This window comes from Ostrinia nubilalis, chromosome 28 (assembly GCF_963855985.1).
Source record: "Ostrinia nubilalis chromosome 28, ilOstNubi1.1, whole genome shotgun sequence".
Classification (NCBI taxonomy): Eukaryota; Metazoa; Arthropoda; class Insecta; order Lepidoptera; family Crambidae; genus Ostrinia; species Ostrinia nubilalis.
Window position 1 is genome coordinate 2,841,250 of NC_087115.1, and position 14,401 is coordinate 2,855,650.

Sequence of the window (14,401 nt, forward strand, 5' to 3'; positions counted from 1 at the left end):
CAAGCGACCAAGCAAGCAAGCTAGCAAGCAAGCTAGCATGCAGGCAAGCAAGCAGGCAAGCAAGCAAGCAAGCAGACAAGCAAGCAAGCAGGCAAGCAAGCAAGCAAGCAGGCATGCAGGCATGCAGCATGCAAATTTGACTAAAAACTTGAGACTTCTGTCACGGCTCCGGCACTGCGGGGCTCTGGCGGTCCCTCGCGTGCTAATCGTCGCAGATGGCTTTCGCTCGCTTCCAGCCACCTGCTCCTCAGCCCGCGGGCCGCCTCGCCCCTCCGTGCCTACGCGCTTCTAAATTACACTTTAGGGGTAGGGCAGACAAGACTACGTGGAGTCGGTTTTACGGCGATTCGTTTTTGTCACTAAAGTCATTTGTAAGTCAAGCTAAAGAAGAACATACTTAAAGTTATATCTATCAGAAATTATATCAATTAAAGAGTATAACAAATAATATTTATTGCAAGTAATGGTTATGTGAAATAATAATTATATTAAACAAAATTACATCAAATGAGTCTTAGATTAAGTAAGGTTTATATCAAATGTCTTTATGCGTTGTGATTGGTATCTGAAATGATATTATTAGAAATGATTTATTATATGAAGTAAACATTATAATTATGTTAAAAAATTATATCAAGTGTTATTATAACATACGTTTATTATACAATATGAACGTTATTGAAATGAATTTATATCATATAAACTTATATAAACTGTCACGCACCCGTTAACATGGGCTAGTGTCGGCTCATATACCCATTTACCTAACACCCTGTATACAACGTGCTCTTTTTGATTTTACTGGAACTCTAGGGTATTAATAAGACCACTTCAAAGAATGGAATGGCATTACATTTTTTGTGACACTGCGGGTCCTTATACACCTTTTGAATTTTTTTCAGAATTTTGTCTTTGAAATTGCCTGATTTACCAAAAGCACTATGGATATTGAATCGTTATTCCCATTCATCATTTAAAATTTGTTGACCGGAATAATCGTGCCATATACAATGTTAAAACTTTTATTTAAATCTTCTACAAGCAAACGGCTATTACTGTATTCTTCAGATCAGCGCCCGAGGCTGCAATACACTATTGCTGTTTGATTAGGGGAGACTGGCCCAAAGCGGGCACTCCGCCTAAAGCGGGCACCCCCCTCTAAACTTACACTCATTTCCTCGACTTGTTGTCTTGTCTTGTTAACGTTATCCCCCCGCCCCGCCGCTCCCGCGGAAGTCGTGTGCGCCACCTCCGAGTGACAACACCACGCGTGGACAGCGATAAACGAAATTCGTCAATTTTATTTGAAAAAACAAAGGTATGTTCGTTGTGTTTTGGATTAAACTGAGTGACGTACGTTATTATCAATGTATGCGTAATATGTTGCACCTACTAAACCGTGTTTTAAGGATATTTCCTTGAAAATTATTAAAAAGGAATTATAGTTTATGTTTTATGAAACGTGGTGTGGTACAAAAGGCAAAGTGAGCAGGGCAAAATGAGCATGCTCACTTTACCCTCTTCATAGCCATATAAACTGCTTTTATTGTTAGTCCTCTATATTTATCGTTTAGGTATAGTCCGTTTTTCTTTGCTAGTCGAACAATGTAAACAATCTTTTTATAACGTTTAAAGTAATATCGATGGCTCCTACGTATACTGGCGTAAGTGAAAAAAGTAAATTTTACAGGAGAGCCATTTTAGTGGCCAGAACCATATTTTTGGGTCATATCTTCTGACCTACTAAAACGAATTTAATGAAATTTCACATTTAGCCTTAACATGTAATGCTTTTGCTACTGCTGTTATCAATTTTTATATTTTTCTTATATATTTTGAGATTTTACGCATTGCCCTTTTACGTCGTCACATTTCTATAATTTCACGTATATTGTTCAACGTAAAGAGACTTAAATGACAACGTAAATATAATATTTTAAGCGATTACTCTCTTTATTTATGCATGTAATTATTTTAATTGTTATCATGTGCTATATCTATATATATAAAAATGAAACCCGTTTCGCGTTGTCACGGCATCACGTGTGAACGGCTGAACCGATTTCGATAATTCTTTTTTTTAAATGTTTGTGGAAGTCCAAGGATGGTTCTTACGGAAAAAAATATTAAGAAAATCTCTACGCTAAGGCGGTACGAAGTTCGCCGGGTCAGCTATCTATATATATAAAAATGAAACCCGTTTCGCGTTGTCACGGCATCACGTGTGAACGGCTGAACCGATTTCGATAATTCTTTTTTTTAAATGTTTGTGGAAGTCCAAGGATGGTTCTTACGGAAAAAAATATTAAGAAAATCTCTACGCTAAGGCGGTACGAAGTTCGCCGGGTCAGCTAGTCAATAATAAATCAGTTAGAAAAAGTTGTTTAATGTATCGTTATTACGTTTTACGCGAATACGCCCATATACTGTGCTCGAGATTTAGTTAGGTCTTTTAACATAATGTGTCATATTTTTAAAAATTATAAATAACTTGAAAATATCGAACTGCCTAAGGCGGGAATTGAACCCACGATGCCTTAGGCAGTTCGATTTTTTCAAGTTATTCATAATTTTCAAATTATTTTGAGATGCAACTCTTAACGCTAAAAATTAAATAACTATATAATGTGTCATAATTTATAAATAAAACAATTTGCTAAATATTTTCATGGCTTTATTTAAGATTTGGATTATAAAAAATATATATTTATGTGAGCAACTACTCGTATAGATTGACGAATCGTATGATTGGGCTTTATACGTGGCGTAGTTTTGCACATACGCCTATTTGCCTAAAATTTTATTTTGAATCTCAAGGAAAAAAAATTTTTTTTTCTTACTGACATTATAGATTAGAGCAAAATGAAATCATTGCTTAAATAATTGGAAAAAGGCGTAAGCGGCAGTTTCGCCTTTATACGTAGGAGCCATCGATATCAGTGAAAAAAATTAATAAATTAAATGATTTGAAAAGATATCGGCGTTCAACGATGACTTACCTACATAATAGGTTGTGAGCTTTGTGTTTATCTTATTTTAAAACGAATTATTTCGTTAAAAAGGAATATTAAGATTGTTTACAATATTGGACAAGCAAAAAAACAGACTTTAGTGTCGACATTCATCTCTTATTATTTGACTTTTTAGATGGTAAATAAATATAAAAGAAAATCACAACAAGGTTCTTGAAGTGAAGCTGTAATACTTCAGCTCAAAAGCTTCAAAATACTAGAAGATAATGATTCAAGACTGCATTATTCAAAGAGAGTTCCTTCTGATTAGTTTTATGTTTTAATTTTTATGTTGTTTGATGAATGTTTATGTCTAGAATCTATTTTTTCGCAATACAGAAAGTATGATTCTCATTCTGTGTTTGAATAGAGACATTCCTTATTATTCAAAGGTCAAAATTATATAGTAAAAATAAAAAAAAAACTATTGCCCTCTGCATGCCCGTTTTGCCCGTGTGCCGGTGCTCGCTTTAGGCCACCCCCTCGGGCAAAGTGAGCAAGTGATAGTGTTTCGTATTTGAGTGCCTACTTTTTATATATTAGACAAATGAATGATTTGAAAACGCCATGTCAAACTACAATAAATGTAGTAACTGATCACGATAAAAACTTATTCCGTTTTGCTTATTCTGTGTGTTTTTTTTCCTACTTTACCTTAAGGTGCCCGCTTTGGGCCAGTCTCCCCTAATTGCACACTTTTTACCGGAATAAAACCACAATGGACTCTTACGGAATCGACATTCAACGTATGAAGCGGCAATATGTATTTCTACCTTTTTCAAAGTATATTCTAAGCACTATAACCTTATGCACATTAAATGTTTCTCCAGAAAATATAACGCATCGTTTGATATACAAACCGTTTTGATACGCCTCGTAGTTTACAATTATTCAAAATTGACACTAAATCTCTTCTCCTGTAAAATTGTGTTTTGTCGATTGTGGCTTTATTCCCGGCACCCATCGATTTATAGAATAAAATTTCCGGAAAACAAAAAGAGCACGTTGTAGATGTGTTTAAAAATAACAGTTTCTATTCCTTTTCAGTGGTGATACCCGATTTGGGCAAGCATAAATGGGTGCGGTACAACGTCGGCGCGAGGGGACTTTACAGAGTGGCTCCTCAAGACAGAAACGCTGGGGAAGTGAGTATCATCATCATCATCATCACCATTTCAGCCACAGGACGTCCACTGCTGGACAAAGGCCTTCCCCAAGGATTTCCACAACGACAGGTCCTGCGCTGCCCGCATCCAGGCACTTCCAGCGACCTTCAACAGTAGCCTTATTCACGTAGCAAAACTTCAACGACATGCGAGCGATTTGATCGCTGAAGTCACTTTTCGTATTCACGTGTTAATTCAGCCACAGGACGTCCACTGCTGAACAAAGGCCTCCAAGGATTTCTACAACGGCCGATCCTGCGCTGCCCGCGTCCAGACTCTTCCCGTGGCTTTCACCAGATCGTCGATCCACCTAGTGGGGGCCTGCCCACGCTACGTCTTCCGGCCCGTGGTCACCACTCGAGAACTTTTCTGCCCCAGCGGCCATCAGCTCTGCGAGCTATGTGCCCCGCCCACTGCCGCTTGATTTTAGCAATTCTACGGGCTATGTCGGTCACTTTTGTTCTCTGAGCCTGTATTCCTATTAAAATTCTTCATAAAAGGAGTGGCAAACCCTTCTTTCAACTAGCCGTTTTTTCTAAATAAAAATTAAGTCGCCTTTACATAGAATACGTCTCTACGTCACATAATAACATCATCATTTTAGCCATATGATGTCCATATTATGCGCACTGTAACGTAAATGTCTCGCCTCGCGATTCACAGTGCGCGAAATGCGATGACAGCTCGCAAAACGCGATACGACGTTGATCCCTTTCGGAGTTGATAAGTGTGCTACGTCCTTTGATCCTTTTCCAGACAGCAGAGTCGGCGGCTGCACGTGCGGCGGCGCTGTACGAGAGCGGTGCTCCGGCAGAGCGAGCGTTGTTACTGGACGATGCGTTTGTATTGAGCAGAGCCGGTCGCCTCCCAGCTAGCAGGGCCATTGCTGCTGCCAGTAAGTGTAAACTGTTAAAAAAAATGTTTATTTGCCGCCAAAATTTGGCGAAAATCCGGCTCGAAGGACCAACTTTATTTGGCGTCAAATCATAAGTCTATCTAAACTATTAAATAAAGAAAGAAAAATTGTTTATTTGATGCCAAATCCAAATACATAAACGAAAATCCGGCTTGAAGGACCAATATTCGATAGTGTTATCATCATTTCAGGCATAGGACGTCCACTGCTGAATATGGGCCTCCCCCAAATTTCCATAATGACCGGTTGGTAGCGGCCTGCACTCAACGCCTTCTTGCTACCTTTGTGAGGTCGCGTCGGTCCCATCGACGAAGACGAGAACCCGTCGGGCTATGTCAGCGACTTTAGTTTGTTTACGGTTACGATAGTGTAACGTGTAGTTATTGGAACTGTAGAACTAAAATTGCTCGTTATCGATGTTCACACGCGAACCGAACATCGCTCGTTCAGTCGCAAACGTTCGCCACTCCGGTCCTCTTACCACATATTTCTTCCGCAGCACGCCTCAGCACAGAAAAGCACTGGGCGCCGTGGCGTGTGGTGTTATCCCACGTGTCGTGGTGGCGCGCGCTGCTACGCCTCGGCGCGTCGGGGCCGCACTTGCACGAGCTATTACAACAGCTGCATCCTGAGGAGCTCCATACTCTGGACCCGGCGGCCGCGGTGCCTCTCAACGAAGACCAGCTGTGAGTCAATTTTTAGCACCCAAGTACACGTGCCCTGCATTAGGTATTACAAACCGATCAAGTTAACTGCGCACCTGGCAGCCGTGACGTCACATCGCCGCTCTGGTACGGACGGAGCGAACGCGGGGAGGTGTGCAAATTTGTTAAAGTAGATATTTCCAGATTTAAACCTACCTGTAAAAATGTCGTTCCTTCTTATTAAAAAAATGTCTGGGTCTCTTGTCAACTCTTGACGAAGGACGTTGTTATTTAAGTTCGTTCGTTCCTTGCAGCCAAATGACCCACTGTTGGACAAAACTCGACTCGCACAAGGATTTCCATAACGATAGGCCCGTATCCAGGTCTACTTTCCGCTACCTTCACGAGACCTTTCCACCTAGTGGGATAGGCCTGCCCACTGCCCATACCTACGTCTTCCGACCTGGCGGTTGTTTTTGCTACCATTATCAAGTACTTATATTATTCTGTACCATATTTTAAAATATAAATTTTATTTTAAAATATACAATTTGTTTCAGATGGCTCAGTGGCGCCCTCCTAACTGCTGGTGTGGAGTGGGAGAACCCTCGAGTGACGAAACAGGCGGTGCAACTCTTCGACGCCTGGTACAAAGATAACCAGACCATACCTGACATATACCAAGAGGTGAGCAATCTAAATATAATAAACTGAAAGACTGACTGACTGACATAGTGATCTATCAACACACAGCCCAAACCACTGGACGGATCGGGCTGAAATTTGGCATGCAGGTAGATGTTATAACGTAAGGTAAAGTAAGGTATAAGTCCAGCAGTCCAGGCTGCAGACTACGACCGCAGGCGACACTGCGGCTAGAGGTTACGGTTGACCGCCTTTCATATAGGCAATTTCATAGAAACCGTGGTGGCTTGCAGTTTGCGGTCTGCAGTCCATCTTGGACTTGTACCTATATTTTTTCAACTCTACCTGTAGTTCGTCCAGATAGATCATTTATCCAAAGTTAGTTAACAACAAAAAAAGTTCTTCTTGTCGTGTCGGCAACAGACCGTTTTGTCAGCCCAAAACTCCGCTACAAGAGTGGCGTTGTCAGTAGCATTCATTAAATCTTCCTGCGTGCAGTTGTTTGGGCACTACATCATCGACTGGGAAACAAAACTCTAAGCTTGAGCCATCCAGGAATCCCCACCTGAACAGATTGTCTTTATTTACCTATTAAAAAAACAGTTGTCTATGTTAGGGTAGGTAGCCAGGTTTAAAAACGCAAAAGTCGCACTCGGTGCTTAATTTGGTCAGACATTTTACCCAGGCAGGATTCACATTGCCGCAGCGTCCGTTCAGAAAATAATGTGCGTCTATGCGCGCTCGGAGCCGACCGGCTTCCAATGAGGGTTTTCGCGTATGAAAAATCCGCCAGATGGCAATACGTAGACGCGAGGTCCAAATACTGCATGATTGGTTATTTTTGACATGACATTGACAGATATGTCAAAATCCACCAATCACGCAGCAGTCAGACCCCACATCCACGTCCCGCCATCTAGCGGATCTTTCATACGCGAAAACCCTCATTCAATTTAAATTCAATATCTTTATTGCATCCGACGCATGCTCGCTCCGGATTGAAATGTCAGTTACTTAATCAGTTGTAAGCAATTACGACTCTAAGAACTGTTAATAAAATACTATTTTCTTTACGGCCGTGTAAGTGCGCTCAGACGCGCGCAACGGATCGTAGTATTATATAAATAGAAACTCATATAAGTGCGTCCACCTGTCCGCATCGTACGCATCGCACATCCGATACGATGTATTTTGTACGATGCGTCCGTTGCGTACGATACCGACAATTGGACGCTTAGCTTTAGAATCTTAGAATTTAGAGATGCGATTCTTAACGCTAAGAAATATTAATTCTTATTGTTTCCACCAGGCGGCGTTCACGGCAGGCGTGCGCGCGCACGGCGCGGGCGCGTGGCGCGCGTGCTGGCGTGCACTGCGCGCGTCGTGCGCCGCGCCGCGCCCGCTGCACAACCACCGGGCGCTGCTAGCAGCGTTGGCTAGCGCTAAAGACGACTGGCTGTTCTACAGGTAAAAAATAGTAACTAGCGATGTTATGGATTTGTAGTTTCGGTTATGGATACGGTTACGGATATAGGAATAACATTATACCGGTTACGGTTACGGATATTTTTTTATTTCGGATATCCGAAAGTTTCGGTTACGGTTATGATATCTGTGCTTGAATGCAATTTGCAATAGTTGTCCAAAACGGTTCATTCATGGCCGCACACTTTACATCGAATAAAAAGCAATAAAAAAATAAAAATTGATACTAAGATTGATAATTTTAAAGGTAAAGCAGGCTGTTATGCCTTTACATAATGTATAATGCTATACAAAAAAAAACACAATTTAAACTGCCTACATCCGAAACTATCCCAAACTCTTGAATCGGTTACGGTTACGGTTTCAGATATTTTTTATTTCGGATATCCGTAAGTTTCGGTTACGGATATCCATAACATCCCTGATAGTAACTACGAACTATATATGGAAACTTTAACATCGCGATGCAGGTTTGTAGGCACAGAGGTGTGTGCTTGTAACAGCGCCATCTGTTGAGTCAGGCCTATTACCAGTTTGTGGTCTTTAACCTTTGTAGTCTAGTGATAACCACTTGCTTCAGACCTAGAGGTTCCGGGTTCGATTCCCAGTGGGGGCAAAATTTTCTGCTCAATTTAGTTGGGCGTAGGGCTTGTTCTAAGTCCGCCTGGCTAGCTACCACCATCTTACCGAAATCTATGGCCTTAACAATCACCGGGGAACCAGATGCAGGTTAGCGTACCATTCCTATATTATCGACATTCCGCCAGCTCGCACTAAGCGTTTCGATGACTCTTATAATGCGAACAGCTAGGGACTGGAATTCGCTGCCTGCTGCTGTCTTTCCTGAACACAGATAGGTATTTTAAGTACCATCCTAGACTGCATCTCACTTAACACCAGGTGCGATTGCAGTCAAATACCTGCCTTGTCAAGCATAAAAAAACACCATTGTTGTGTCCTGGCAGTTAGAGGCAGTCAGAGTTATTATATTATATTATAGCCAGTTCCTCTGTGGTAGATGATTCCGGGTGAATCTTACTTGCACCTGCGGCCTGATCATCTCTTTCCATCAGGTGAGATCCAGGCCAAAAGCTTAATTGTGAATAAAAAATCTTATTATTTTCAGATTCGCATTCACGGCGCTGTCAGCCGAAGCGCAGCGGAGTCGCGAGTGGCGGCTCTGGGTGACCACTCTCTGCACAGCTACTTGCAGGTTTGTCAAACATTACTATGAGGTCTCACAGTGCGCGTGGACGCACAGGGTGACACATGAACCAATCACAGAACTCTATTCAACGCTGTGCGTTCGATTTGCTACTTCAAAGCAAGCATTCGTTAGTGAATACGGGCGTAAAGCTTTCTCTAAGAGCCAAACCAACGTTTCAGAATCGTTTGATCACATCACACCAGTTAATATTTCCTCTGCCCGCTAGATGGCATACGTCGTGTTCTATTTCACCCACATATTACAAAAACTAAAGGGAGATGTGACAAGGGGGCGTGGCCAGTGTCGCAGAAACATGCCCAAACACAGAACACATTTCTTGTGAATGCAATGATGACAGCTGCGACGTCATAATGTAAACTGTTTATATTGCTTGCGTAGTTCGTTCGTTTCATCCGAATGACGTCCACTGCTGGACAAAGGCCTCCCCCAAGGATTTCCACAAAGACTGGTCCTGCGCCGCTCGCATCCAGGCACATCCCGTGTCCCTCACCAGATCGTCGGTCCACCTAGTGCGACGGGCGCCCGCAGTGAGTGTGCAAGCGCGACAGCAATATAATTACGCGCGAGCGATAAGGATGGGTAGCTTGGGGTCATTGGACAAAATTCTACATGCTCACAGACCGGGCTTTAATCGCTTGCATGTCGTTGGAGTTTTGATACGTGAATGAGGCCACAGTTAATGTTTCCTCTGGCCGTTAGATGGCGCGGCGCGGCGGGCACGTGGCGCGTGCTGCGAGCGGCGCCCGCGCTGCCGCCGCCGGCGCTGCTGGCCGCCGCCCGCTGTCTGCACGAGCCCCACGACTATTATAGGGTGAGTAAAGACATTCATCCTCCAGAGAAAGACTAAGGGACCCTGTTTATTTATGTTTTTTACTGGGACTTAATTAATGTTTTGAAACCTAACTTTTCGGAAACTTCTCCGTGAAACTTTTTGCAAATCTAACTGTCGTAAACCTAATTTTCGAAAACTTAACTGTCCGTAAAGCTAACTTTCCGAAAACGTATCCCTCCGTTAATCTAATTTTCCGAAAACTTAACTGTGCATAAACCTAACTATTCGTAAACCTAACTTTTCAAAAATCTACTATCGCAAACCTAACTCTCGCAAACTTAACTCTCGCAAACCTAACTCTCGCAATCTTAACTCTCGCAAACCCAAGTCTCGCAATCTTAACTCTCGTAAACCTAACTCTCCAAAACCTAACCGTCCGTAAACCTAACGTAAATGTAACGTTCCGTAAAACTAACTTTTAGAAAAAATAAAGTCGTAAAAATAACTTTTCCAACATTCTTTCTCGTTAGTTTTGCCTCGATATAATGTCTCTTTGACGTATTTACTCGTACATGTTTTACTACATTTATTTTTCCTTATTTTTGTTTTATGTACCTACTTACCACTTTGTTTGTTATAAGATCGTTTCATCCACGAAGACGCACCCCTTCATTCTTCCGCTAATGCTTGAGTGTTCGGTACACGCTAAATCATCCATGAGTGCACACGCACACTACAAATGCCGCTCGGATTGCTCGGATCACACTCCCCGCACCCCGCGCGACCGAGACCAAACATTGCTGGGGCGCGTCTTCGTGGATGACACGATCTACAATATGTAACGGAAACACCGTCCGATCCATTAAGGTGTTAATAGGTATCGAGTTAAGATTCCATTTGTGTAATAATTTTCATAAAATATTATAAAAAAAATACCCCATGAAAAATAAATACAAAATTTACAAAAATAAAATAGCTTACATGGCAATCCGAACGGCAGTGTAGAGGGTACGCGGGAGGGGTAGAGATGCGCCGGCACCACAGTAGATAAATCAAACAGTACGGAAGCTTCATACAAACGCTCGAAATCAGACTCACGCACACAGACGCACGCTTTACACGAGCTCTAAGCGAACCTCGCAGTCCATCCGTCGCGAGTGTCGCGCGCGTTGTGTTTTTTAATAATAATTTTATTGCATGCGGTGTCCGCTGTATTTTTAAAAACATGCCACGAGTGTATTGCGTAGTATACGGCTGCTTGAACTCAGCATCTTCAAAACCAGAATTTTCATTTTTTAAACTTCGTAATAATTCTGAATTGTAAAAATGATTATTTTTAAATAAAGTGCTTACATCTGATTTTTTAATAGTTCTTTTTAAATTACGTAATTACGCTTTTTAACAATTTGTGTGTTCTATTTGATAAAGTAATTTGCTCCGCGCGCTTTTGTACTAAGTGATGAACTGTATTTAAAATGAGGCAATAGGTACTATGTGAAAGTAAGTATCCGGTATTTTATTTATGAGAATAGATCATCTACCGGCCTCTAATAGTACCTACTTAATCAATTTATTCGATTATGTATTCGATCATTATAGAACCTATAGAACCTAATTAACGTTTTAATAAATAAGTAAGTAAGAACCTTATTAATTTTATAAAGATTAAGAGTGCCAACCCTAACACTCAGTTGAAGTGTAGGTATTTAACTCGCCGAAAGGGCTAAGTTTCCGTACTGCTTTAGCTCATATATATACTGTGCCGGCACGGTAGCGACGTCATAAGGTCATGACCCCCAGCGTCTTAAAAAAAGCCGCGCGCCGACAGAGTGTTAACGCTTTTTGAAAATTTCCCCGTTGTAGGGTAAATCATTGCTAAACTTATTGACTTTAAAAATCGATAAAAAAATTGTTTTTATTAATTACGTAATTTTGATACTTGTTTTGGTAATGTTGTTAAAGCTACTTTATGACCCTTTCGGATCGGACGGTGTTTTTGTTACATATTGTATAATTAATTATTTTGTCTTTGTTTTTCTCAGTTCAAAGACCTCTTCGGCGAGTACCGCGGTGCTCAAATCGCTCTCGACACGATTGCTCTAAACTCCGCATGGGTGGCCCGAGCCGACGCAGACCTGCTAAGGTACTTCAACGCTGTGCACAAGCATTGAACCAAGTAAAGGACGTAGCGTAACCAACCCGGAAAGGGATCGTAACCGTATCAACTCGAGGCGGTCAGTATTCTTCGAGAAACTCCATACTGCAACGCACACTAGGCCCAGAACAGACGGTGAAACGCAATTGCAACGAAACTGCAACTTTCTGATGATTCTTATGAATGAAACTGAAACTGAAAGTTTCAAACTGGTCGCGTCATGTGCGGTCTCTCAACGGACGCTATGGCAGAAACTTACATGCAACTCAAAGGTAACTAGCAGTTGCAGTTTCGTTGCAGTTGCGTTTCACCGTCTGTTCTGTCTGGGCCTTATCCGCACCGTCGTAAACGCCTCGCCTAGCGGTTGACAGCGCGCGAAAGGCAATGACAGCTCGCGAAAGACGATGACCATACGGTGTTGATCATTTTCCGAGTTGATATGTCTGCTATGACCTTATCTACTGAAAGTTAGGTACTTCAACGCTGTATACATCTTACAAAAACAAAATGTATCCTAGAAAAGTTATAAATGTTTAGCATTTTCAAGCCATCCTTGTAATTTATTTATTGTTTATGCCGAACTAAGTTGAGATTTTTCTTCACAAGTATAACATTTTCTCATTAAATTCATACATAATATTACTTAGAAATTGAGCACGCTCAAGCTAAAAATCGTGGGTTCAATTCTCCCGCCTTAGGCAGTTCGATTTTTTCAGTTATTTATAATTTTCAAAATAAAAATCTCGATTCAGAAACTTTCTTAATAACTGCGCACTTCGCTGGAATGCGACACTCCCTCGCACTCACCCGCACACTTCCCCGCGTTCGCCCCGTCCGTACCAGAGCGGCGATGTGACGTCACGGCTGCCTGGTGCTCAGTTAACTCGACCGGGCTGTAGTTACAAAGTAGGTAAATGGTTTAACCAACCATTATCAGTTTGCGAAAATAATGAGGGTTTTCGCGATTGAAGGATCCGCCAGATGGCGATACGTGGATGCAGCGTGATTGGTTATTTTTGACATGACATTGACAGATATGTCAAAATCCACCAATCACGCAGCGGTCGGACCCCACGTACGCGTCCCGCCATCTGGCGGATTTTTAATCGCGAAAACCCTCATTCTGACTGACATCATCTAAATACATTAGAAATTAAAAACAATGGCGAAAAAGGTAATGTAAGAGTTTTATTATTCTTAAAACTCATTTTAGGTTATTACGACATAAATGTAAAACTATACCGATCCATTATTTGTCCATTTAGAATAAATGAAATATGAAAAATGTATGTTTTATGTCTCATTAAAAGGTAGAATCTAAAATTATACATACAATTCGATAGGCATTTTGACACCACAATCATAAATGATGAAAATTAATTATTAATAAATAGGTAGATAAGTAATGATTTCATTAAATTTTCCATTTCATTCTATTGAAAATTGATTCCGAAAATCATTGACTACGCTTCAATAAAATAATTTTATTGTCCTCTTTCACTCATTTATTTTTAATAAATGAAAGTGGTGTCAATAAATTTAATTTAAAATAGTAGGTATAGAATAAGAACTACATTTACATAATTTATAAATTAAATATGCAATTAAATTCAGTATTAAAACATTTATATCGGTTATTCGCATTCACAGTTATTTGCGCACAAATTATATTTATATTTATTATACATATTTAACAGCAGTTAAAATCCGCAGGATATGGTCCTGAATTCGTTTCCCAGGAGTGACCTAATATTTAATAAACAATTTTGTAGTAGTTGTTAAATACCTACCTATCATTCTAAATATTTAAAAGCGAAATACCACTCACTGATTAATCACGAAATCTTAGAAACTATAACCTAACACCTACCTACAAACTTGAAATTTGGTAGGTAGGTTCTTTATAGGGTGTAGACATCCGCCAAGAACGGATTTTACGAAACTCCACCCCTAAGATGATAAAACGGGGTCCGCGCGTACAAAGTCGCCGGCGGCCGCTAGTCTTGGATAAACTTGTTTTAAATCATTCCTAGTTTCTGCTGTATGTAGCTAAATTCTGCAGATTTTAACTGTAAAATTTTATTATAAAAATGGTTACCTTATCACTCATTAATGTCATCATAATATAGTATTTAATATTTAAATTATTCTACTAATTATTTGGCCTATAGCTTATTTTATCAATTAGATGTTTTCAATACAGTTCCGGATTCAGAAGCTGTATTATTTGTGAGTAAAATGTACTTAAAATTCTATTTTCGTAGTTCCAAAGATCCATTTAACCCTTCATTTGGCAAGACACAAATTGTTTGATTTTTTCAATAAAATCTATTTAGACCTAATTGTTACTATCAAATAAAGTTAAGAAAAATAGTAAAA

At 40.6% G+C, this 14,401-nt stretch overlaps 1 protein-coding gene across 1 annotated transcript in view; it reads left to right on the top strand.

The window, feature by feature from the left end:
• The window catches only part of LOC135085194 (glutamyl aminopeptidase-like), an 84,039-nt gene extending 71,552 nt beyond the window's left edge, over positions 1-12,487 (top strand). The window contains exons 4-11 of the mRNA XM_063979947.1: positions 4,059-4,156; positions 4,934-5,072; positions 5,593-5,779; positions 6,298-6,424; positions 7,692-7,849; positions 8,994-9,080; positions 9,795-9,906; positions 11,910-12,487. Of these exons, the coding sequence (XP_063836017.1) occupies positions 4,059-4,156; positions 4,934-5,072; positions 5,593-5,779; positions 6,298-6,424; positions 7,692-7,849; positions 8,994-9,080; positions 9,795-9,906; positions 11,910-12,038 (1,037 nt within the window). The 3' untranslated portion in view covers positions 12,039-12,487. The remainder of the gene's footprint in view (positions 1-4,058; positions 4,157-4,933; positions 5,073-5,592; positions 5,780-6,297; positions 6,425-7,691; positions 7,850-8,993; positions 9,081-9,794; positions 9,907-11,909) is intronic.
• Positions 12,488-14,401: the final 1,914 nt, after the last annotated feature.